The sequence below is a fragment of the Piliocolobus tephrosceles genome, chromosome 16 (assembly GCF_002776525.5).
Source record: "Piliocolobus tephrosceles isolate RC106 chromosome 16, ASM277652v3, whole genome shotgun sequence".
In the NCBI taxonomy this organism is placed as follows: domain Eukaryota; kingdom Metazoa; phylum Chordata; class Mammalia; order Primates; family Cercopithecidae; genus Piliocolobus; species Piliocolobus tephrosceles.
Window position 1 is genome coordinate 37302576 of NC_045449.1, and position 24397 is coordinate 37326972.

Here is a 24397-nt window from a genome sequence, read left to right on the forward strand (position 1 = left end):
TACTAAAAAAAAAAAAAAAAAAAAAAAACTAGCCGGGCGAGGTGGCGGGCGCCTGTAATCCCAGCCACTCGGGAGGCTGAGGCAGGAGAATGGCGTAAACCCAGGAGGCGGAGCTTGCAGTGAGCTGAGATCCGGCCACTGCACTCCAGCCTGGGCGACAGTGAGACTCTGTCTCAAAAAAAAAAAAAAAAAAAAAAGTCCAAACATGGAATCATTACATGTAAGACAGCCTGCCTTGTGAATGTCAGCAGCTATCACAGCCACATTCACATGCATGTAAATTATCAAGGGGCATTATGCTTGGTACTGTCTAAAAGAAAGCAGGCAAGTGATCAAGTGATTTTTATTATAAAAATTTTATAAAAATGGATTTCCAGGTGAAGATGACAGAATAAAGCAGGACTACAGAATCTTCTTCCTCTAATGTCTAATAAAATTAATAAAATATTTTACATGCCACAAAATGTTTTTCAGATCGCTACGGATAAATCACAATGCTTTATGAAAATCCAGATGGAAGGAAACATACAGTTCTGCCATGCATATTCAGATGCATTCACTCTCCTGCCCTAAAAATAATCATATAACCTTATGGTAGACAGCAATTAGCTGCCATCCAATACTTAAAAATTAGATTTCATATACTCTAAATTGCTATCTTTTCTAGAAAAATAAATTCTGTTCACACTAGGCCTCCTTCCCAGGAATCATGTGCTCTAAAGTCTAAAGTTTACCAAAGTCTCTACAACTCTTACCTTCATTGCTTGCCCAGCTCCTGTAAGCACTTGCAATCCCTAGGTGGACATTAATTCCCATTCTTATAGAGAAAGAAAATTTGAGGCTCAGGAAGAACAAGTAACTGCCCAGTGTTAAATTACAGCGGTGGAGCTGGGTTTCCATTCAGACATTTCAAATAAATGATGTATTTTTCCATACTCTACCAACTGAAAATAAGGTGAATTCACCCATTCAATCCCACTTACTGCTCTGCTCTGCCAGGAGCCAGTTTATATGCGTGAGAATGAATGTTGCTCCTAACACGTGTATTATTCTGTGCTCTTAGGCTACAAAAGCAATGCAATGTGAATTTTTAAATCTCTCCATCTAAAAGTATGTGATTCAGAACTTGCCACATAGTTTGTTTGTCCTGCTGTAGACCAAGAACCATTTTTTGGGACACTAAGTCAAAGCTGCTTATTGTATCTCATGGTTGTGTCAAAAAACAACACAGTATCATACTTAAGTTTTACACTTTTAATTTTATTAAAAAACAAGCAGGTATCTTCAACATATCAAATGCTTTAATTCACATTTCTGCCTGCAGGCACTGACCACAAAAATACAGACCCAACAAAACAAAAACAATTAACACAGGGTAATTAAGTGGTTAGGTACATAGGACTGTGGTGGGCAGGGGAAAGTGCAAGAGGCCAGCTGGCTGCGCAAGTGGAGTCATCACACGTGTCCTCAACATTGTGGGTTTAGGGATCCAGTGCAATCAGTTCACTTCTAAGAGGACTGGGGTTGAGAACTCGAGCTAGGCTGCTCTAAACTTGTACAAACAGGATTACGAATGAGAGTGCCAATTTATCTGTAGGGTTCGTTTAAGCAGTTCAAATCGGAACTGCTGGCAGAGCCCTGAACTGGATTGAGAACAAACGTTTTTATGAGCCACTGTGGATCATCCAACTCCACAACATGCCTGCCTTACTCTAGGGTTTTTCTCAGCCAAATCTACTCATTTGATCAGGAGGCCCCCTTGCCTGGATAATGTCAAAGGAATAAAGAAAACAACTGAGCTTTCCGGCTCTTCCTTTTCAACATTCCATGTTAGTCACCAAAAAGTAACACATAATGGAAATTCCCTAGATTACAGCTTATTTCCTGTTTAGTGCATTCTGTGTTGATGTCGTCCTTTAATAGTGAGGTAGCTCAGGGCATCCTTAGAGAGACTGAAGTATTCTTGGTCTGACATCTGATACGAGCAACACAATTTTTTTTTTTATTGAGACTGAGTCTTGCTCTGTTGCCCAGGCTGGAGTGCAGTGGTGTGATCTCGGTTCACTGCAAGCTCCGCCGCCTAGGTTCCAGCGATTCTCGTGCCTCAGCCTCCTGTTTTAGCTGGGACTAAAGGCATGTGCCACTGTGCCTGGCTAATTTTTTTTTTTTTGTATTTTTAGTACAGATGGGGTTTCACCATGTTGTCCAGGCTTGTCTCGAACTCCTGACCTCAGGTGATACACCTGCCTTGGCCTCCCCAAGTGCTGGGATTACAGGGGTAAGCCACTGCGCTCAGCCTCAGCAACACATTTCTATTTATAGTTTCTAGGTGATTTATTTTCTGCAGACATTCTTGCAGATGGTTAAGCTCAATCATTTCATTTAAGTTTCATAAACGTCTGTATTAGAGGATGGCATTTTAAAATTCTTTCCCCAGAACGCTGGAATATACCTTTTTGGGCTAGGTAGGCTATGCAAGCCTCATGCACTGGTTACACAGGGCCATATGGGTAAATGTATTGATGTGTATTTACATATCTAAAATTAAATACAGACTACATATTTAAATTAGAAACACGAGGAACGAAGGCTAAGTTCACTGCTTTACTATTCAATAAAATAGCTTTAAAAACTGTGAAATAGCCAAGTGGCCACATTCTAAGCAGCAACAGAGACCTCCAAAGTATTCTGTCCACCAAAAACACATGCAGTTTCTGAATATGTAAAAATTAGTAGAAAATCAATTAGGTGACAAAGTCATTATAGTAGTGGCTTTCAAACCTTTTATAAAAAACAGTAGAATCATTTTAAATGTGGAAGTATTTTATCTATTGAGATCTGAAGCAGCACTCAGTATACACAAGTGTGGCTGCACTGATTGAAGTGAGAAGGCAGGAGTGTCCATGGCTCGCTGCCCCTTGGAGACACACTATAACTAACTCCTGAAGCAATTCCTTGTCCCCCAACACTGCATGGGTCACAGTCCAAAAACTGACTCCACGTATGAATCATACCAATTTTTATGTAACAGAGTTCAGACAAATATATCAATCTGAGTACGATACAAACAAGTTTTTCATAGAGTTCTTTTAGAAAAGTGATTTTGAGGGAAGAGGACAGTGAAGTAGAAGAAAAACAATTTTAAGAACATACAATTAATTCAATTTTTCGACATGGTATCCCACCTAGCAAAAGCCCTAGGTGAATACAAGAGGTTCAGACCAGAAGCTTTCAAATTTCAGTATGCTTAAGAATCGCCTGAGGTGCTTGTTAATAAAAACAGATTTCTATGTTGCGTCTCCAGAGACAGGGAATCATTAGGTTAAGGGTTGGGCTCAGGAATCCATATTTTCAACAGCCTGCCCGGCATTCTGATGCTGCAGATAGCCTGCAGAGCATACTCTCAGGAACAGGAGAAAGGCTTTAAGGGAAAAATTAAAAAAGACAGGGACACTGTTTAAAAGCAAAACCCAAACCCCACCTTTTCTGTCTTGTTGCTGAGAATGAATTCAGATTGGGATAAACAACCTTTTTTTTTCTTTTTAAATATCTAGATATTTTAAATAAATCTACTTATATTCCACTGTCCTCAACTGGGTGGAAATATTAAAAAAATTATCAATATAAAACATTAGTTCTTGCTTCAATATTATCATTTTGAAGGAAAACCACACAAAACCATTACCCATTCTAATGACCTTTTTGGCCAAACAAATTATGTATTTGGGTCCACATTAATCTTTAAATTAGTATAACCTTTAAAGTTTTCAAGTTAGTGCAAATTTAAAATTCAATAAATATATTAAATACAATTTTACTTTATATTACAAATGCAAATTATTTTTCTTTTGACATGCTGGTAGTATTCATTTTTACAACGCAAATTGACTTTACAATTTCTGAGTCACAGTAGCCTATAACTCTAAGCAAATGTATTTCACAAAGCAAACACTATGTTTTTGAAACACTCTAAAAAAATAAAAATAAATAATTTTGACTACAAAATTTGTATAAACATTAGCTACATTAGGGGTTCACAGTTAATTGTTGCAGAAAACCTAAAACACACTTAAATCATGTAACCTTACTAGTAGACAACTTGTATTTTAAAACACGAGTCAGTTTGATTTCTATTAAACATGACAAAACACTGAAAATTATCATCATCTGCCTACGGGATCTATAAGAGCTGCCAGGTATTCAGTATTTAAGCCACTACGTTTATAGGAGTAAGGAATGTATTGGGATAGTAAAAAGATGAGAGAAATCTGAACAGACATGGAGATATGATTTACTTCATGTATTTCTTCCTGAGAATGTTGAAGTTATTTTTTTAAATATCAAGACAATTTAAAATGGAACAGGAAAATTTTATGGCAATTTTTTTGGTAAAGTGTAGAATCCCTGGTAATATAAACAATCACTACCCTAATATGTAACTTGCAAACATGAAGTCTTATAAATTGTACTTATTTAAACAAGACACATGCTTATACATTTGAAATGCTGGGTAAATGTGCCCAAAAAAGTAAGTGAATTTTGCAAAAACAAGATGATACGTTTTATGATATGGTATTCTGAAATCGCTTCCCTAAATGAAGTCTAAATGAGTGAATAAGCCAGCAGAAAAACTTCATGACAGATCAGTAGTGATGCAAAAACCTTACTAGATTACAATAACCAAAAAAATCAACTTGTTTAGATAAATGAGGGCATTTTACATAAGCCTGTCCTAAATATAATGTAATATTATGGTTGGTATTAAAATTCCAATTTTTAATTGTAGTTTTCATAATTAAAAAACTATATTAGTTATTGTGATTATTTTAATTCTGACATCCTAAATTGATTTACTTTGCTTCTACTACAATTAGCACTATGAATTTTATAACAGGTAAACTATAACCTACAGCAAAGTGAATTTAACAGTGTATTTTTAAAATGTGGTATCTTTAACAATTTTGATCATGAATGAAAGGATACAAACTTCATAATACTCAGAACATGATTGGCCCATTAAAAAAACAAAACTCTGCCATCCTCACTGCCATGGTTACCTACCATGAAAGGTGTATTAAGTAAGCTGAAAACAGATCTGCTCATAAAGTTTCTCAAGACTAGAATTTAAGATCACCCGAGGAGATCTGGAAGAGGTTAATTTAGCAAAATAAAGTACTTCATAAAATGTACTGACTACTGTATACATTACTTAGTTGCTCTTCGAAAACATGGTCTGGGCCTGAGGTGAGGCAAACTCAGGTTTATGGCAATTCACGGATGACAGATTCATAATAGACCCTCAAAGACAGCTAATGGTATTTTGGGGGAAACATTCTGATCTTTCAGAGATTAATGTCATGAAAGAGCACAAATCCTACAAACGGGCCATTGGTCAGAAAAACACCAGGCTAGATGCCCACTGGGTCAGCCTACCTGTGGGTCATGAAGGGTTGGGCTGGTCAACAGCAGAGAACAAGCACCCTCTAATGGGAACCATGAAACTGGCCCTTCAGTAAGTTTGTGGCAATTGAGGGGCAAATAAAACAATGAAACAAAGCTTTCAGTTATCCAAAAGTAGTTCCCTAGTGCTTTTCATGCTCTCCTTCTTTTTTCAATACAATGAGGAATATTTGTGAAGAATAAGATTGTCTAGATATCTGTCAGGAGAATTAAATTAGAATTTTAATTACTTAATAGACTAAATTGCTATCTGATTGTGACTAGCAGAATTTATGTGATCAATTTAACTTATTAAATAAAGCTGCAGAATGTAAACACTAAACACAGGTACCATACCACAAGGTAAATAATAAATAATTTAAAAATATCTCTCTCTCATTTTAAAATAAATATGATATAAACATTTTAGCAAAGATTTCTGTCCACTTACCTCCTTAAGGGGAAATTCTGTTAAAAGACTACTGTATTTCAAAATGCTACTAGACCACTGAAGTTTTAAAACTTATCAGTCGGCCTTGAGCTTTTCCTAAGCAATTAATCTCACCATTAAGTTTCCTTTAAGCACAATTTTTGAACTGTTGACACTGTCTTTTAATAAAAAGAGAGGTTGATAAACTGTTCAGCTCAGAACCTATAACTTACAATCCAAAGTGCTCTGAATCTTATTTCTTACCAATTCACTTATCTGCTTCTCTTTTGGCTACACTGGTGTCATAAAAAAGATCCTGAATTTCAGCTCAATTGGTTACCTACAGAATTAAACAACATTTACGTGTCTGAATAAGTTCCTAAAATAAAAATTATAATACAAGTTTTAAGTATGATCGTTTTTTACTATTCTCCTTTTGGGGGTTCCTAGAAATCAATACATACACTTGGTTTGGGTTGCAGAAAATTTTAAGAGGCATGCTGCAGGAGGATGCCCACAATTAACCATGGTGGTTTGACAGTAATCATTTCCTTTCAAAAAAGCAGGTTAATTTTTAAAATGCTATGGTGTTACCATATTAAAAATGAAGATGGAAATGATCTTTCCACCCACACCTTGTTGGAGATATAATGTGTCCATCCATTGTGCGTCCATCATATGCATGGTTCAAAAATAAGAAATGAGACAGCACATACTTCAGAGCGAGTCCCACTCTCAAAACAATCATAACAAATTTTCACTCTCATGTAAGTTTTTGTGACTTTTCGTAAGTTAATATTATTCATTTGAAGTATTTTGCTGAAAAAAGAACAAACGTTTGTAAATAACTGAAGGCTGGCTGGTTTGGGGATGCTATTTACAAAAATGTATACCCATAATACTACTAGTGAAATTAAGACTGAATAGCTGATAGAGAATTTCTATTAATACTTTTGGATGAACATACATCTACTTGCGTGAGGATTCTATGCAAAGTTTTCACTCCCTCATCCATCTATTCAGTCTCCTTTATATCTTCTTGATCCGAAGTACTAGAGATGTCATCATCTGTTTGTTCTCCAGAGAAATATAACATCATTGCATGTGTCTTGTGAGTTATGGTGACAGTGCAGGGCCCTTGGGCCCAAGGCTCCCCATCCACCTGCATTGGCATCATGGAGCACTTCAAAATCAGCTGATATTAGGGAACAAATAACGTTTAAAAGTCAGTCCCGCAAAATTTAGAAGGGTCTTCCTTAATAACACCATCCACAATCCCTTAACCCTTATGTATTTCATTTTTAGAAAATATTAATCTGAATATGTTTTTATTCATTGATTAAGGAATTCTTTTTTCAAGTGAATGTTTTATCTTATGGAGCCTGAGCCATGTTTCTGTTTCTTCCTCATCCCACTCCAGCCCCTGGTGTACAGTGACCAGCTGCATGAGCCATAAACCACTGTTTAAAGAAAGGTATAGCATGTATACTTTACATATCAACAGCTTAGAAATGGATTGGGACAAATTAGCCTGTTACAGCCATATTTCACCTACCCTCACTGTATGTGCCTGTCCTATTCGAAAAGGATTCGCCAGTTTTACTTGAATCTGAGCACAGTGGAAAGACCCATATACTCCAACAACTTCCAGTAGACCATCGTCATGCCTAAAATTGGAAAAAGAAAATATGGATTATATGATGCAATAAAACAAAATCAGTTATGCTAGAGCAATTACTTTTTAACACAGTTGGACCATCAACTTTAAAAATATTGTAACTAATGAGATATACAAAAAAGAAAATTTAAGGAAAAATGTTAGTCTATAAACAAGAGATTGCTTTAAATAAAATAGTGACATAAAAAAACAGACCACAAATGTACATACCTGGCTAGAGGGTAAGTCTCGTCTCCCATCCCTTCCCATAGTCTGCAGCCACCGCCCCAGTAACCAATGTTCAGAACTATAATACCTTCCAAGCTGGGCAGTGCTACTCGCTCACCATCCAGTTCTAGCTTTAAAGAAATACAAATAGATAGTGACTACAGGGTACATGATTTCCATACATATCCATTTAGAATTCACATCTATTTTCATAAATGTGCTTATATGTGAGAGACGTACATGCAGAAGATGCTCCCTACCTCTCACTCAGGGCCTCTCATCTGGCCTTTTCTATCTCTTCAGTGGAACTGCTTGCAACATCATCAATAATGTCCTTTTTGTTGACCCCTGTGATTTTTTCAGGCCTTATCTAAATTGCCGTTTCAGTAGCACCTGACACTTGCTGACCCCCTTCCTCTTTTCCTAAAATCTTCTTTCCCTTTGCTTCCTGGGAACCACAGACTCTACTTCCCTGGATGTTCCTTTTCAGGAAAGTAAACTGGGCCAGATCTATCTATCCACTGCCTACAAAACATGTCCATGAACTGGCACCAAAAACTCCTATGTAAAAAATTAAACAAGCAACTTTTCTGCAATCTGCTCCCTGTTCCCCAATGTACTTACCAGGAAAGAGTAACAATCTTCCCCTCCTCCTCCTCTTAGCTAACTCTTACTTACTCTTTCCTAGTAAGTAGGTTAACTCACCCCCAACCCAGCTGTTTAAGCCAGAAACCTGGCAGTTATCTTTGATTTCTTTGACTTTTTACCCTCCACATCCCCTTAATCACTAAAAACAGTTGATGCTATTTCTATGTCTTTCTCTTTCTCCACCATTTCTTCCCTAAAATGTTCCTATCTGGCCGATCTGCCTCTAGCTTTACTTTCTTATGCATCCCTCGCAGAGCAATTGGATCGACACTTTAAAAATGCAAAAAGGCCGGGCACCGTGGCTCAAGCCTGTAATCCCAGCACTTTGGGAGGCCGAGACGGGCGGATCACGAGGTCAGGAGATCGAGACCACCCTGGCTAACACGGTGAAACCCCGTCTCTACTAAAAATACAAAAAACTAGCCGGGCGAGGTGGCGGGCGCCTGTAGTCCCAGCTACTCTGGAGGCTGAGGCGGGAGAATGGCGTAAACCCGGGAGGTGGAGCTTGCAGTGAGCTGAGATCCGGCCACTGTACTCCAGCCTGGGCGACAGAGCGAGACTCCGTCTCACAAAAAAAAAAAAATAAATAAATAAATAAATAAATAAATAAATAAATAAATAAAAATGCAAATATGTCATCCTCTAATTACAACCCTTCAATGGCTTCACTTCAACCCTGCAATGCCCATGATGAAATCCAAGCTCCAATACCAGGCAAATATGACACTCTGTGATTTGACTTCTGTCCATCTCTCTAGCCTCAGCTCTTGTCACTTTCCTTCCTGAAAGCTATGCTCCAGCCTGAACTCACTCAAATATGCCATGTGCGCCTCTGGGTCTTTTGCACATGCTGTTTTTAGCCTACAGCAATCTTACCCTCCTCCTTCTCTTAGCTAACTCTTACTTATTTTCAGATTCCATCTTGTCACTTCTTCCAGAAAGACTGCCACTTTCCCTAGTCTCTGTAGCTCCTAGGTTACGTATTGCAGTTATTTATTCCTGTAAGACCACATGCTTTTCTTACATAACTTCTCATACTGCATTGCAATGTGTTAAATATCTTTTTGGTTTTTTCTTGGAGACAGGGTCTCAATCTGTCACCCAGACTGGAGTACAGTGGTACAATCACAGCTTACTGTAGCCTCCGCCTGCTGGGTTCAAGTGATCCTTCTGCCTCAGCCTCCTGATCAGCTAGGACCACAGGTACATGCCACTATGCTCAGCTATTTTTATTTTTTGTAAAAGTGGAGTATCACTATGTTGCCCAGGCTAGTCTCCTTGCCTCAAGCAATCTTCCCACCTTGGCCTCTCAAAGTGCTGGGATTACAGGCGTGAGCCACTGTGCCCAGACTGGTTTAAATACCTTTCTTCACCCTAGACTGTAAATATAGAGCAAGGGATTTATCACTGTACCTCCAGTATCGAGGACAATGACTATTTTGTAGGTATGTAAATACTAAATACAGTTTATTTCATTTCTGTATAATTAAAAGTAATTTGTATTTTTATATAAATAAAATGTCAGACAATAAAATAAAGGTCTTTATTTTATGTGCTTGTATGCTTTACTCCACCAATACTATCAAAGCCAAGAAAAATAAAATATGATAAAGTAACATAACACTCTTTTTTTTTTTTTGAGACGGAGTCTCGCTCTGTCACCCAGGCTGGAGTGCAGTGGCGCGATCTCTGCTCACTGCAAGCTCTGCCTCCCAGGTTCACGCCATTTTCCTGCCTCAGCCTCCAGAGTAGCTGGGACTACAGGCGCCCACCACCACGCCCGGCTAATTTTTGTTTGTATTTTTAGTACAGATGGGGTTTCACTATGTTAGCCAAGATGGTCTCGATCTCCTGACCTTGTGATCCACCTGCCTCGGCCTCCCAAAGTGCTGGGATTACAGGTGCGAGCCACTGCGCCCGGCTGTAACACTCTTTTTAACAGAAAATGTTGTTCTTGCTTCTACGCCATGGCTGCCTAGAGACTTTGAGCTAAACATTATGCCTAACGGCAACATGTTTCCTTGACTAATGTATAATCAGCCTCCTTACTCCCTGCTCATTGTCTCCTTTCCCAAGCTGTTTATGATCTCTTTTTATTTATTTTATCAGTTCTAGGTTGCTCTGAATTAATGTCTTTGTTGTTGCTATTAACCATTACAGATTCTTTTTGGAATCAAGCAAGGAATATATATAAGACTGCCATATCATAACATCAGAGATGCTCTCGCAATAAGCAATCATTAATATTCTATTTTTACTATTTACACATTTTTGTTTTGGTATGTAAGAGAGATACCCCACAAAAGTAATCTGAATTAAACTTTCCATTTAAACTTCCTCTGTGTCTTTATGTTGAGTCAGGCACTGTATCAGATAACTGTAAATTATTTATCATGTATGAATAGAGGCCATTCATCCTAATAAACAGATTCTGGATTTACATAAATCTGGGTTCACATCTTGATTACATGTGTATTTAGGCATTAAATGAGAGAATTTGGGCAAATTACTTCATTCAAAATAGTTTTCTTTTCTGTATAATGTAAATATATAATACATGTCTTATAGAATTGTGGAGAGAATTTAGAGGGACAATGTGTATAAAGAATGTAGCAAAGTGCCTGGCACACAAATAAATACTCTATGTATGCTGACAAATTATTATTAACAGAAAGTTTAGCATTTCTGTTTAAAACGTCTTCATAATCCAGAGATGACCTAAAACTTTAAAAAATAAAAAGTGTTAATAGCTTACCTCAACTTTTTTATTCAAATCTTTACATTCTTGCACTAAACAATCTTTGGTTCCATAGAATAAGTAAACCGCCTATGAAAAATGGACAGAAAACATAATATTAAAACAGTCTAACCCTGTAAACATTAAGAAAAAATACACTGTATCAAAGTTCCCTTCAAGAATGTAGAAGCACATTTTCCTTATGGAAGACTAGATGCTGATGAAAAGAAGGGCAACCAAAAGGGATACTTTTGGTGTGCACCCTCTGGCCCTATCCAACACCTCCATTCTAGTAATTTCAAAGGGTAAAATTGGAATCCACTAGGAGCAGCAATGGAAATCTGTAATTAAAACACAATGTAAAAATGCCTTTAATATATTACAGATACTTTTGGCATCATTTGTTATTTTACATTTTATTCTCTTAAGCTATTAATAGTTTAAAAGTTCTAGGTGAACTGTGGTTACGCATCCTTCTTTTTTGGAAGATGACAAAATACAGGCCATTTCATTTAAGTTTAATTAGCCTCTTTCTCAGGGGAAATGTGGGATAGAAGTGAATTTTTTTCTTTTCTTTTTTTTTTGAGATGGAGTCTTGCTCCGTCACCAGGCTGGAGTGCAGTTGTGTGATCTTGGTCCACTGCAACCTCTGCCTCCTGAGTTCAAGCGATTCTCCTGCCTCAGTCTCCCAAGGAGCTGGGATTACAGGCGTGCGCCACCACATTTGGCTAATTTTTGTATTTTTAGTAGAGACAGGGTTTCACCATGTTGGCCAGGATGGTCTTGATCTCCTGACCTCGTGATCTGCCCACCTTGGCCTCTCAAAGTGCTGGGATTACAGGCGTGAGCCACCACGCCCAACCTACAAGTGATTTGTTTCTAAATGGTGTTTTCTCCCAATTTATCAAAAAAGTTGTATTTTATAAAGAAAAATATTCGAGTTAGAAAATTCCACTTTTTCCTAGTACCTCAGATTACTTAAGAATAGTAATGCATATTAATCTAACAAACATTTTCTAATCACTTTCGAATACAGAAAGGTTGATGTAAGGACTGAGATGAGTTAATTATCAATTGTATAAATAGTAACACATATTACCTTAGTAACTATATTAATAAAAGGGAACTATTTCAAAACTTGAAATATTTGTAAAACAGAACCAGGAATACAATTGCTTTGCATTTATTTTTGATATCCTGTTGGTCAATCACCAAACGTTATTTAAAAAATTCCTAAGCGAAACTCCATCAAAGGAATCAACTGTACTAGAAACCAGATATGACCTTAGTTCAAAGCTGTGGCAAATAAGCTGCTCTTTTCTTTATCTCATCTGCCTTCTGGAGGTTTTTCAAACCAATGAAATCTACTGTTCCATTAATGACCTCACCAAAAATTTAGTCTGCCTAAAATTTCCTGCCAATTTTAGCTGCCGTTTAAGATAAACTATCATATATTCCATTTAGTTGCCATCTAAGCAAAATATGCTATAAAACACCCCAATTTTAAAACATTTTAAAAAAATTTAAATAATTGTTAATTTAAAAATTGAATTTAAAAAAATTGTTAGAATTATGTTATACTTTGATAAAGTTGTTTTGTTTTGTGAGATGGAGCTTCATTCTATTGCCCAGGCTGGAGTGCAGTGATATGATCTCAGTTCACTGCAACCTTTGCCTCCTGGTTTCAAGAGATTCTCCTACCTCAGCCTCCCGAGTGGCTGGGATTACAGACACCTGCCACCATGCCCAGCTAAATTTGTATTTTTAATAGAGACAGGGTTTCACCACGTTGGCCAGGCAGGTCTTGAACTCCTGACCTCAAGTGATCTACCTGCCTCCGCCTCCCAAAGTGCTAAGATTACAGGCGTGAGCCACTGTGCCCGGCCTGCTAAAGTACATTTAAAGATCTAATTTAAAAAAAAGATCTAATTTGACAATCCTACACAAAACAGAGCAGTTGGTTAGTTAGTTAACTAACTAAAAAGTTAGTTAAATCTGAATCTAAGAGTGCTAAATATAATTGAACTATTGATTTTTACTGTACCTTCGGTGATAAGCAGGTAATGTTATTTTATCCAACACACCTTATTAAGAATTCTGCTAGAAAACAGAGATGGTGCCTTCTCACGATGAGCATGAAAATTGAGAGCCATGAGAGCATCAGGTCCAACAGAAAAATAGTTGTTCATTGTGAATTCCTGTAGGAAAGGGTAAGAATAAGCAACAGACTATGATTCCACCTAAGCCTGAGTCATAATTAAATGTCAATCTTAGTCTTTGTGTTCTTTTGAAAAGGGAGATGCTTTCTGCATTTACTTTTCACATGGCTACTTTATACTGTCCGGTGACGTTACCAGAAATAAAGCTTCCATTTAAGGCTGATAACTACAGATGTGAATCTCATCTTCCATTTCTGTTTTATATGCTACACCTCAGACCTTACCATCTAGAATGGCTCTACTTCATGCTTCCAGGCTTTTCATGCCTGTGTTCCCATTACATTTGCTCTTTACATTTATCACAGCCTCCAAGCTCTCAGCTTCTATTGGTCCCAACCCAGGCTACTGGTCTCACCTTAATTTATCTTACTTCCCAATGTGGCCTGGATTCCAAAGTCAATCATTTCAACGACTGTACTCAACACCATCCTTCGTTCCAACACTCTCTTGACCTCTTCTCAATTTAGCTTTGTTTTTTTTGAGACAGAGTCTCGGACTGTCGCCGGGCTGGAATGCAGTGGCGCGACCTCAGCTCTCTGCAACCTCTGCCTCCCGGGTTCAAGCAATTCTCCTGCCTCAGCCTCCCGAGTAGCTGGAATTACAGGTTCCCGCCACCATGCCCGGCTAATTTTTTTGCATTTTTAGTAGAGATGGGGTTTCACCATGTTGGCCAGCTGGTCTCGAGCTCCTGACCTCATGATTCGCCCACCTCAGCCTCCCATAGTGCTGGGATTACAGGTGTGAGCCACTGTGCCCGGCCAGCCCTACTTGTTAATCTTCTCTACATCAAACTGTTTTCTCTGCTCTATTTCCAGGTTTCTGGACGTTAATGGTAAGAATCTTATAATTATGATCCTGTTACAAAGTTATTTCTAAGGATGGCTGGACACAATCGCTAATAGGACACAGTAACCCTTTCGATGACCCCTTTCTTGTATTCCCTAGTGGTTTATTTCAAAATTTACAACTCTCTTCAAGTCCCTGGTAACTAGCTCCCTTGCCTTTGTTATGTTCAGATGATCTTGATTCTTGCCTCACTGAAAAAAATGAGATCCTCAGGTATGAAAGGTATGAATTCTCAAACTCTCTTTCTGCCATCTAAACATTCTGACTTTACTCAAGTGTACCTTTCTCCTCCAAATCAAAGATGCTCTTCCTCCTTTTGATGGTTAAGTCTAAATTTGGTCATTTGTTCTTTTTATCCTTTTCCCATTCATCTCTTATGGAACTAAATGTCTGTCCCTTCACTGCCAAAATATAATTTTCAATCCTAGTTGTTCTTTTAAACAAAACCCATAAACATCTTATTTTAAATAAAATACGTCAATGTACATTAATGTGCCTTTATTTTTTAACGGAATTTTTTTTTTCTAGTTTTCTAGGCGTCCTTTATTCAGAAACTAAGAGTGGGGTAATAAAAGCTTCATGAGGGCAAGGCCTTCATCACTGAAACTCCAGCAACTAGGACAGTGCCTGGCAGCAGACGGGCACAAAATACTTGCCTGAATGTATAGATAAATGAAGTTCCTTCTTGTATTTGATTGTTTGGATGTTCTTCTATAGCGGTAAGCAGACCCTACTTGATTGTAGTGTATTTATTTTTGACAGCAAATGGCTGAAGAACATGTCTTTTTATTTGAATAATCTAACTGGTGTGACACTTTGTACATCTTTCTTTGGAGGAATGATCTCTGATAAATATTTCTAAATACTCAGCTCCGCTTTATTACTGAATAGTAATACATCCTGGTATGAATGAGAAATACATCTTTTTTTTTTGCATATCCATCACCTCAAATATTTATCATTTATTTGTGGTGAGAACATTTAAAATCCTCTCTTTTAGGCTCACACTTATAATCCCAGCACTCGGGGAGGCTGGGGTGGGTGGACTCCTTGAGCTCATGAGTTTGAGACCAGCCCGGGCAACACAGACAAATCTTGTCTCTATTGAAAATAATAAAAATAAAATTGCCCGGGTGTGGTGGCATGTGCCTGTAGTCCCAGTTACTAATGAGGCTAAGATGGGAAGATCACTTGAGCCCAAGAGGTCTAGGCTGCAGTGAGCTGTGATCACGCCACTGCACTCCAACTTGGTCATTGGAGTGAGACCATCTCAAAAAACCCCAAAAAACCAAAAAAACAAAAAACCTCTCTTTTAGCAATTTGAAAATATACATTAACTATAGTTACCAAGCTGTGCAACAGCAGAACTTATTCTTCCTATCTAACTAAAACCTTTTACCTGTTAACCAATGTCTCCCCTTTCTCCATCTACTCTCCTGCCCTCTACAGCCTCTGGTAACCATCACTCTACTTTCGACTTTGAGTTTGATTTTTCAGATTCCACATGTAAGTGACATCATACAATATTTGTCTTTCTGGGCCTCGTTTATTTATTTAACATAATGTCCCCTAGGTTCAGCTATGTTGCCAAGAATGACAGATTTTCCTTTTCTTTTTTTTTAAAGTCTGAATAGTTTTCCATTGTGTATATATGGCATATTTAAAAAAAACATTCATTCACTGATAGGCACTTAGGTTATTTCTGCATCTTGGCTATTGTACATAACGCTGCAATGAACATGGCAGCATGGACATCTGTTTGATATACTGATTTCAATTCCTTTGGGTATGTATCTATAAATGGGATTGCTGGAACAAATGGTAATTCTAGTTTTAGTTTTTTGAGAAACCTCCATATTGTCTCCCAAAATGGTTGTACTAATTTGCAATACCAATAGTGTACAAGGATTCTCTCTTCTCCACGTCCTTGCCAACATTTGTTATTACTGACCAATGAGATAGGATAGGAAAGCCCAAAATAAATACACATATCAATGGTCAACTGATTTCTGACAAAGGTGCTGAGAACATACAATAGGGAAAGGAGAGTCTCATCAATAAATGGTACTGGGAAAGCTGGATATTCACATGCAGAACAATGAAAATCAACCCTTATCTTGCCCATTATAAAGAATCAACTAAAAATGGATTAAAGACTTAAATGTACAACCTGAAACTAAAAAAGTACTAAAAGAAAATGTAAGAAAAAAGCTTCATGACATTGGCCTGGGCAGTTATGTGGTTTAATATGACCTCAAAAGCACACACAATAAAAGTAAACATAGACAAAAGGGATTGCATCACACTAAAAAGATTCTACACAGCAAAGGAAAACAAGAGTGAAGAGGCAACCCACAGCTTGGGAGAAAATATCTGTAAATCATACACTCGATTAGGAACTAATCTCCAAAATGTAGAAGGAACTCAATCTACTCAGTAACAACCAATAATCTTATTAAAAAATGGGCAAAAGGACTTGAAGAGACATTTCTCAAAAGACATAAAAATGGCCAACAGATACAGGTTCAGCATCCCTAATACAAACATCTGAAATCTGAAATGTCCCCAAATCTGAAACTTTTTGAACACTGACGTGACACTCAGAGGAAATGCTCATGGGAGCATTTTGGATTTCAGCTTTTCAGATTAGAAATGCTCAACGGGTACATATTCTGCACATATTCCAAAATCCAAAAAAACCAGAAATCTGAAATACTTCTGGTCACAACCTTTTTTTGGATAAGGGATATTCAACCTGCATATGGAAAAATGCTGAACATTTCTAATCGTCAGAGAATTGCAAATGGAAACCACAATGAGCTATCACCTTGTACCTATTAGATTGGCTTCTATCAAAAAGAGAAAGAGAAACACATCTTTTTTTTTTTTTGAGACGGAGTCTCGCTGTGTCGCCCAGGCTGGAGTGCAGTGGCCGGATCTCAGCTCACTGCAAGCTCCGCCTCCCGGGTTTACGCCATTCTCCTGCCTCAGCCTCCCGAGTAAGCTGGGACTACAGGTGCCTGCCACCTCGCCTGGCTAGTTTTTTGTATTTTTTAGTAGAGACAGGGTTTCACCATGTTAGCCAGGATGGTCTCGATCTCCTGACCTCGTGATTCGCCCGTCTCGGCCTCCCAAAGTGCTGGGATTACAGGCTTGAGCCACCGCGCCCGGCCACACATCTTTAATGTTGGCATTTCAGGCACTATGATAACTGACAAATACTTCTGAGCACAGGAACCATTTTAAAGGATCTCCAATACTTTCTCTTTTTTTTAATGTTTTTTATTTTTTTTAATAAATCAAAGCAATCCACTTTAATAAGCTATATAGTTCTACAAGGCTTCAAAGGAAACACTGCAGTTTTCTGTCTACTCCTCATTTATAATTCCTGTTCCCACAGCTCTTTCCATAGTTCTTTCTTCTGGTATTTCTCTCTATATTTCTAAATAACATAATCAGATTATTTCTTGATTTTGTGTTTCTTTGAGATGGAGTCTTGCTCTGCTGCCCAGGCTGGAGTAGAGTGGTGTGATCTTGGCTCGCTGCACCCTCTGCCTCCCGGGTTCAAGCAATTCTCCTGCCTCAGCCTCCCGAGTAGCTGGGATTACAGGGACCCATGACCACGCCCGGCTAATTTTTGTATTTTTAGTAAAGACGGGGTTTCACCATGTTGGCCAGACTGGTCTCAAACTCCTGACCTCATGATCTGCCCGCCTCAGTCTCCCAGAGTGCTGGGATTACAGGCATGAGCCACCGCACCTGGCCAATTCGTTATTTTTAAATTTTAAATATTACTTATTCTTTTTCTCTTTTTTTAAGCGATGGGGTCTCATCTGCACTCTGTCACCCAGGCTGGAGTGCAGTGGCGTGATGATAGCTCACTGCAGTCTTGAACTCTTGGACTCAAGCAATCTTCTGGCTTCAGCCTCCTGAGTTGCTGGGACTACAGGCATGTGCCCCCATGTCCAGTTCCTTTGCTTTTTGTTGTATTTTCTGAGTGGTGTCTTCAATTGTACTTTCCAATCTGATACTGAATTTTAGTTTGTCAGAGTCTTTTGAGGTGTGTGTTTCTGAATGTTCCTTTTATAGAACCCTGTTCTATAAATATTTTCATTTTTCTCTGAGAACATCAGTCCCACTCCCTGACTTCCTTCAGCTTCCTGGACTGTGTTTTCTATAATTCTTCTTTTTTGGGGCTCTCTCATGATAGAGGCTTTCCTTAAATGCCTGCTTGTGCCTCCAATCCTTGGCTGTATATGTTCATGTTTTAAAAGTAAGGCATAAAAGGCAAACTGTGAACTTTGCATCCAAAAGCAGGTCTTGCTAGGGTATAAGCTTCATTATAGGACTACAGTGCAAAAATCTGGTCCTTTTGCTAGGAGACACCCAAATATTGGTACCTGTTAATTTTTTCCTTGGGCAAGTTAGCTTCCCAGAGAGAAATACTCTCTGCCACTATTCTTGAAGTTGAGTGGATGAAAAGGGCCAGTGATCTCACTTTGCACTAAATCTGTTTTCAGTATGGCGTTAGCTGGCTAGAGTCTCTCTAGTTTAAACTTTCCAGAGTAAACCTCCAATCTACTACATGAGTTGAGGAGGGTAGTAAATGACTACGTGAAGCTGGGGAAAGGGGACAAACAGCTTCTTTGGCTCACTCCTTTTCAGACCCACTTTATACTACTGCTGAGTGATGTAGTGACTTGAATTCCTAAGCCTTTGCTTGGTTCTGCTCAATAAACTGGTTTCTTTCTTGGTTTTCTGCAGTGTAGGCACTTTTGAGCTTTTTTCAATTATGCGAACCTTCCTAGTTTTGGCTTCTGAAGACTGCTGTGATCTCTTTCTCCTAAGGTTTTGTGCCTTCTCAAAGATCTATACAAGATCTGTATCCCCATTTTAGAGGGATTTTTGTGGCAAGGAGACAGAGAAGCAAAGAAACATGCATGAGTTCCCCAAATGCTCTTCTTTAAAGTCTGCTTTAATTTTGCTGTTTATCACCTACCTACTGTAATCCTCTTTCTCTGTTTTCTCCTTATTTACTCACTACACTTTTTAGTTTCCCTTAGTGACCTCTCTTAATCTGTGTCACCTAAATGTATCTATTTTCAAGATGTAGTTTGTGGCTGGACACAGTGGCTCACGCCTGATCCCAATACTTCGGAAGGCTAAGGAGGGAGGACTGCTTGAGCCTAGGAGTTCGAGATCAGCCTGGACAATATAGGGAGACCCTCTCTCTACAAAACAGAAACAAAAACAAAAACCATCTGGGTATGGTGGCACATGCTGGTGGTCCCAGCTACTTGGGAGGCTGAGGTGGGAGGATTGCTTGGTCCCAGAGGTTGACGCTGCAGTGAGCTGTCATCACAATACCGCACTCCAGCTTGAGTGACAGACCGAGACCTTGTCTCCAAAACAAAAGAAAGAAAAAAAAAAGATGCAGTTCTTGACCCTCTTTTCCCTTCTCACTCCCCATATTCTCAGCATTTAAACAATTATCAGAAATAAAGTTTCAGTTCAAAGGTTGATAACTAGGGGCGTGAATCCCACAACTTGGGCTACTCCCCCGCCCCCATCCCAGTTTATTTTACTTTCTAACCCAGTCTAGATTCCTCAGTCTGCATCTCTAGCTCTGTCTTTATTCCTGAGCAATAAGCCTAAACTTCCAATTTCTTGTTCAACGCTTCAAAGACTTTTAGATTGATATGCTCAATTCTATCTCATTTTCTTCCTACCCAAACCTGAAACTTGGTATTTTTGGTATTTTTCTTATAGTCATTTCCATATATCCAGTTATAAAAACTAGAAATCTAGTAGTAATATGTATTTTCTCTCTTCCCTTTATACTAATCAGTTGTTAAGTACTGATTAATTCTACCTCTAAACTGTCTTTGCATTGTCCGCATCCTGATTCTACCTAGTACAGGCTTCTAAGCTATTTTCACATTATCTCCAGAGTATCTTTTAAAAATACAGATCTGTTCTCTCTGTATTATTTGCTACTTGCTAACCATGCTTTGCAATCTCTGCCTGGAAAGTCCTTCGCTTTTTTAAGGACCAACTCCCATATCACTTCCTCTGAATCTTCTCAGCCACATCAGCTAGGCAGAACAGGTGCACTCCCGTAACACATTTACAGTCCAGCTTGTGAGGTAAGCATGTAAGTTTCTGTTCTGCTCCACAGCCAGCTCCCTTGAGATAAGCACCAGGTCTCTGTATCCCACCACAGAGTGCTGTATCTTGTGCAATGAAGCTGAAACTACTTGCAACTGAGGCACTAACAACATACCTTGGGTTTTCTTAAGTTGTAGTATCCTTTATTTGTTACTTGAACTTTCCATCTAAAAAACAGAAGTTAAAAAAAACGCAAATAAACCCTGTACTCTGGATGTTTGGATAAATGAAGGTTTTCTATTAAAATACCATCTAAAAAAGTAACCACATGTATATAAGCATGCAAATTTAGGGATAAGTACTCAGTGTAACTTATTACTTTGGCTCTTACATAATAAAACACCAGTATCTATGTATAAGTACAAAGAGTATCGTCTTTCATATTTAAATTACATGGCACATTTCACCTACACAAGTCTTCATTTGTAAACCAAACAATGATGGCTAAATCTCAAGAAATCTACTTTTTGGGGAAATGTAACTTACCGATCTAGTTTAATTCCATCTGCTTCCATTACATTTCGCAAAACCTGTGCAACTGGAATTTCTCCAGCATAACCTGTACCCCAACCCAATGTATTGGATAGATCGTTGCCTGTTCCCAGAGGCAAGACTGCAACTTGTGGAATGTACTTTTCTTGTCCCTAGAATATGGAAGACATGTTTTAGATTTTTCTCTGCAGACTATTTGCTGGGTAATAATACTTTACAAAATTTATTAAGACCAAAACAGTAAGAATACAAATATAACAACTGTATGTTGTTTTGCTAAAGCTTGTGCTAATTGCTTAATCAAAACATCTCATTTTTAACTATTTGGAGCTGGCAATGTCTAATATTTATCTGCATAATAAAAAATATAAAGTAAAAATATTCTGTATTAGGTTGGGCATGGTGGCTCACCCCTGTAATCCCAGCACTTTGGGAGGCCAAGGTGGGAGGATTGCTTGAGCCCAGGAGTTTGACAGCAGCCTAGGCAACATGGTGAAACCCTGTCCCTACAAAAAACACAAAAAGTAGCCAGGCATGGTAGCGCACACTTAGAGTCCCAGCAACTTTGTAGGTTGAGGTGGGAGGATGGCTTGAACCTGAGAGATGGAGGTTGCAGTTAGCTGTGTTTGTGCCACTGCACTACAGCCTGGGTGACAATGCGAGACTGTATCTCAAAAAAACAAACAAACAAAAAACTCATATATATATATATGCATAGTATATTTATCTTAGAAGTCCTTCTGTAGTAGTTCTTAAAGACTAATACCTTAATTTTCATGTCATCAACTGCATCCAGGACCCACCCTACAGTCCCATCCCCTCCACAAACAAGTACTCGAGCTGAATAATATGGAAGAAGAGTACAGAGTTGTAGGGCTTTGATAGGAGGAGTTTTAGTTACATCAAAAACCTAGAAACAAAAGAAAAAGAAAAATTATTTTTATCCAACATTTTCCTTCATCTGTAAGGATGATTTCTCTCTAGATGAGTAGAGATATAATTAAATAACATTACTGGCTACTATGTACTTAACAATATGCCAGGCACTGTACCAGACTCTTTATATTCATTGTAGCTCATCCCCACACTGACTCTACAAAGCAAGAGTTAGCCTCATTCTATTGGGCTGGAAACTGAGGTGCAGGAAGGTTAAATTCCTTGCCTGTGACTCTCCAGGTAATTAAGTGCTGAAATACAAGGCTAGGCGTGGTAACTCACGCCCATAATCCCAGCACTTTGGAAGGGCAAGGCAGCTGGATCACTTGATGTCAGGAGTTTGAGACCAGCCTGGCCAACAAGGCGAAATCCTGTCTCTATTCAAATACAAAAATTAGCCAGTGTGGTGCTGTGTGCTTGTGACCCTAGCTACTTGGGAGGCTGAGGTAGGAAAATCACTTGAACCTGGGAGGCAGAGGTTGTAGTGAGCCAAGATCATGTGCCCGTACTCCAGCTTGGGCGACAGAGCAAGACTCTGTCTCAAAAAAAAAAAAAAAAAAAAAATCAAAGTTATAGTTTATCTATTACACCACATTGCCTCCCTCCTGTTCACATAAACCACAATGTGCTAAGTTCACCTTTAACTAGTATTTCATATCTTATACTGGCTTAAAAAAAAAATCACCAGTGCAAGTTAGTACAAATTTCTGGAAAGCAATTTTGCAATACATAGAAAATGACATAAAAATGCAAGGAACTTTGATAATCCATAACTCTTTCAATGACCCTAGAAAAATATTTCGAAAGACAAAAATGCCTAAAAATATGTATAAAAATATTCACTGTGGCATTATTTATAATACAATCATAGAGACAGTGTTACCCTTCAACAGTAGGAGAGTGGATAAATAATGCTATTTCCATTCAATTATTTTAGTCATTAAATATGTAATTATGAGGACAACATTGAAACAAGGAAAAATACTTATACCATTAAAGTTAAAAAAGTCAGAATGCAAATTTGTATCTAGATTATTGTTATAGTACTGTTAACATGTAAAGTAAATGCATAGATAATTAATGGAAAGAACAAGAAAAAAGAAAACTGATGTATTCGTATGGAGAAATTGCAAATGATTTTCTCTGTATTTTTTATAATTTTCTTAAGCTGTGTAATATTGAAAGTGTAAAAAATACAAATTGGAAGGACAAAATCATTGCATTTCTAATTGTTACACAATAGGTTAATTTTCCTTTTTAAAAATTTTTTTTGTTTTTTGGTTAATTTTTCAAAGTAAAGGTTGCTAGTTGTACATTCAATTTTAATGATCCCTTTTATTTTTAAAACTGAGGTATAATTTACATATAAGATTCACCCATTGGAAGTGAACAAGCCAAAAATTTTTATTAAGTTCACTGAATTGCACAACCACCACCATCATCCAGTTTAGAACATTTTTGTTGCTTTAATAAGACCCCTCAATGTCCATTCGCAGTCACTCTTCATTTCCAGCCCTAGCCTCAGGCAACCAATAATCTATTCTCTACCTCTACAGACTTGCCTTTTCTAGACAAGTCAGATAAACAGAGTCATACAATATAAGGTCCCTTGTATCTACCTTCTCTCACTTAGTATGTTTTTGAGGTTCATTTATTGTAATATGTACGTATCAGTAGTTTGTTCCTTTTTGTCATTTCATGGTATTCCATTGTATGGCCTCATTACATTTTGTTTATCAGCTCATCAGCTCATGAACAGCTGGGCTGTTCATGGTTTTTGGCTATCATGAATAATGCTGCTGTGAACATTTTCATGCAAATCTTTGTGAGAAATATGTTTTCACTTAACTTGGGTAGATTCCTAGTAGAGGAATTGCTAGAAGATATAATAAATTTATGTTTAACTTTTTAAGAAACAGCCAAGATGTCTTCTAAAGAGGTTGTACCATTTTATATTCCCACCAAAAGAGTTCTTGTTTCTCCACATATTTAAATGGCTGATCTTTTCGTAATTATTATTCTTTCCTATGATCAGGTGATTAGTGACTTAAAGCATTAATAACCATTCCATTTTAGGGAAAATTAAAACATTAATAAAGAAAGGAAGTTTTTTTCTTTAGTTACCTGGACTGGATTCAACAAGATCCTAAATTCTCCCAACAGTCCTTCTCCCATATTAGTTCCACTACGAGAGTTGGCCAGGATTATTAATGGCGTCCATTGCTTTCCAAGCTTAGAGGCTACCTAAAAGAAATTGCCATGAGTGAAAAGGGTTTAGAATCTGAAAGATGAAAAACACATTTTCCATGCCTTGAGAACAATGGTGCTATAATTTGCTGAAATAAAAACAACTATACCAGTTCTCTCAATTCAATATAAAAATCAAAGAATTCTAAGAATGGAAGGGAACCTCAGAAATTAACTAATTTAAACTCCCATTCAATGTTTAATTCTCTTCTACATTACTCTAGATAAGTCATCCAGCATATGCTCAGACACTCACATAAGGAACTCACTAATAATGCAGCCCGTTACACTGCTACATCAAATTATTAGAAAGTTTGGACTTAAACTGAGTTGAAAATCTGTCCTTCTAT

General features: G+C 37.9%; 1 protein-coding gene across 5 annotated transcripts in view; it reads right to left on the bottom strand.

Annotated features, from left to right (window-relative positions):
• Positions 1–1249: 1249 nt before the first annotated feature.
• DGKE (diacylglycerol kinase epsilon) overlaps positions 1250–24397 on the bottom strand; it is a 35135-nt gene continuing 11987 nt past the window's right edge. For 2 of the 5 annotated variants that reach the window (XM_023204556.1, XM_023204557.3), the window contains exons 4-12: positions 23925–24044; positions 21631–21774; positions 20859–21016; positions 20488–20539; positions 13224–13337; positions 11158–11229; positions 7758–7885; positions 7425–7536; positions 1250–7064 (exon numbers count right to left, since the gene is read on the bottom strand). In XM_023204556.1, coding sequence (XP_023060324.1) covers positions 6885–7064; positions 7425–7536; positions 7758–7885; positions 11158–11229; positions 13224–13337; positions 20488–20539; positions 20859–21016; positions 21631–21774; positions 23925–24044 — 1080 coding nt within the window. In that variant the 3' untranslated portion in view covers positions 1250–6884. Of the gene's footprint in view, positions 7065–7424; positions 7537–7757; positions 7886–11157; positions 11230–13223; positions 13338–20487; positions 20540–20858; positions 21017–21630; positions 21775–23924; positions 24045–24397 lie in introns of those variants that run through there. The other 3 variants (XM_023204559.1, XM_023204558.1, XR_002730059.1) reach the window with 3 other exon arrangements.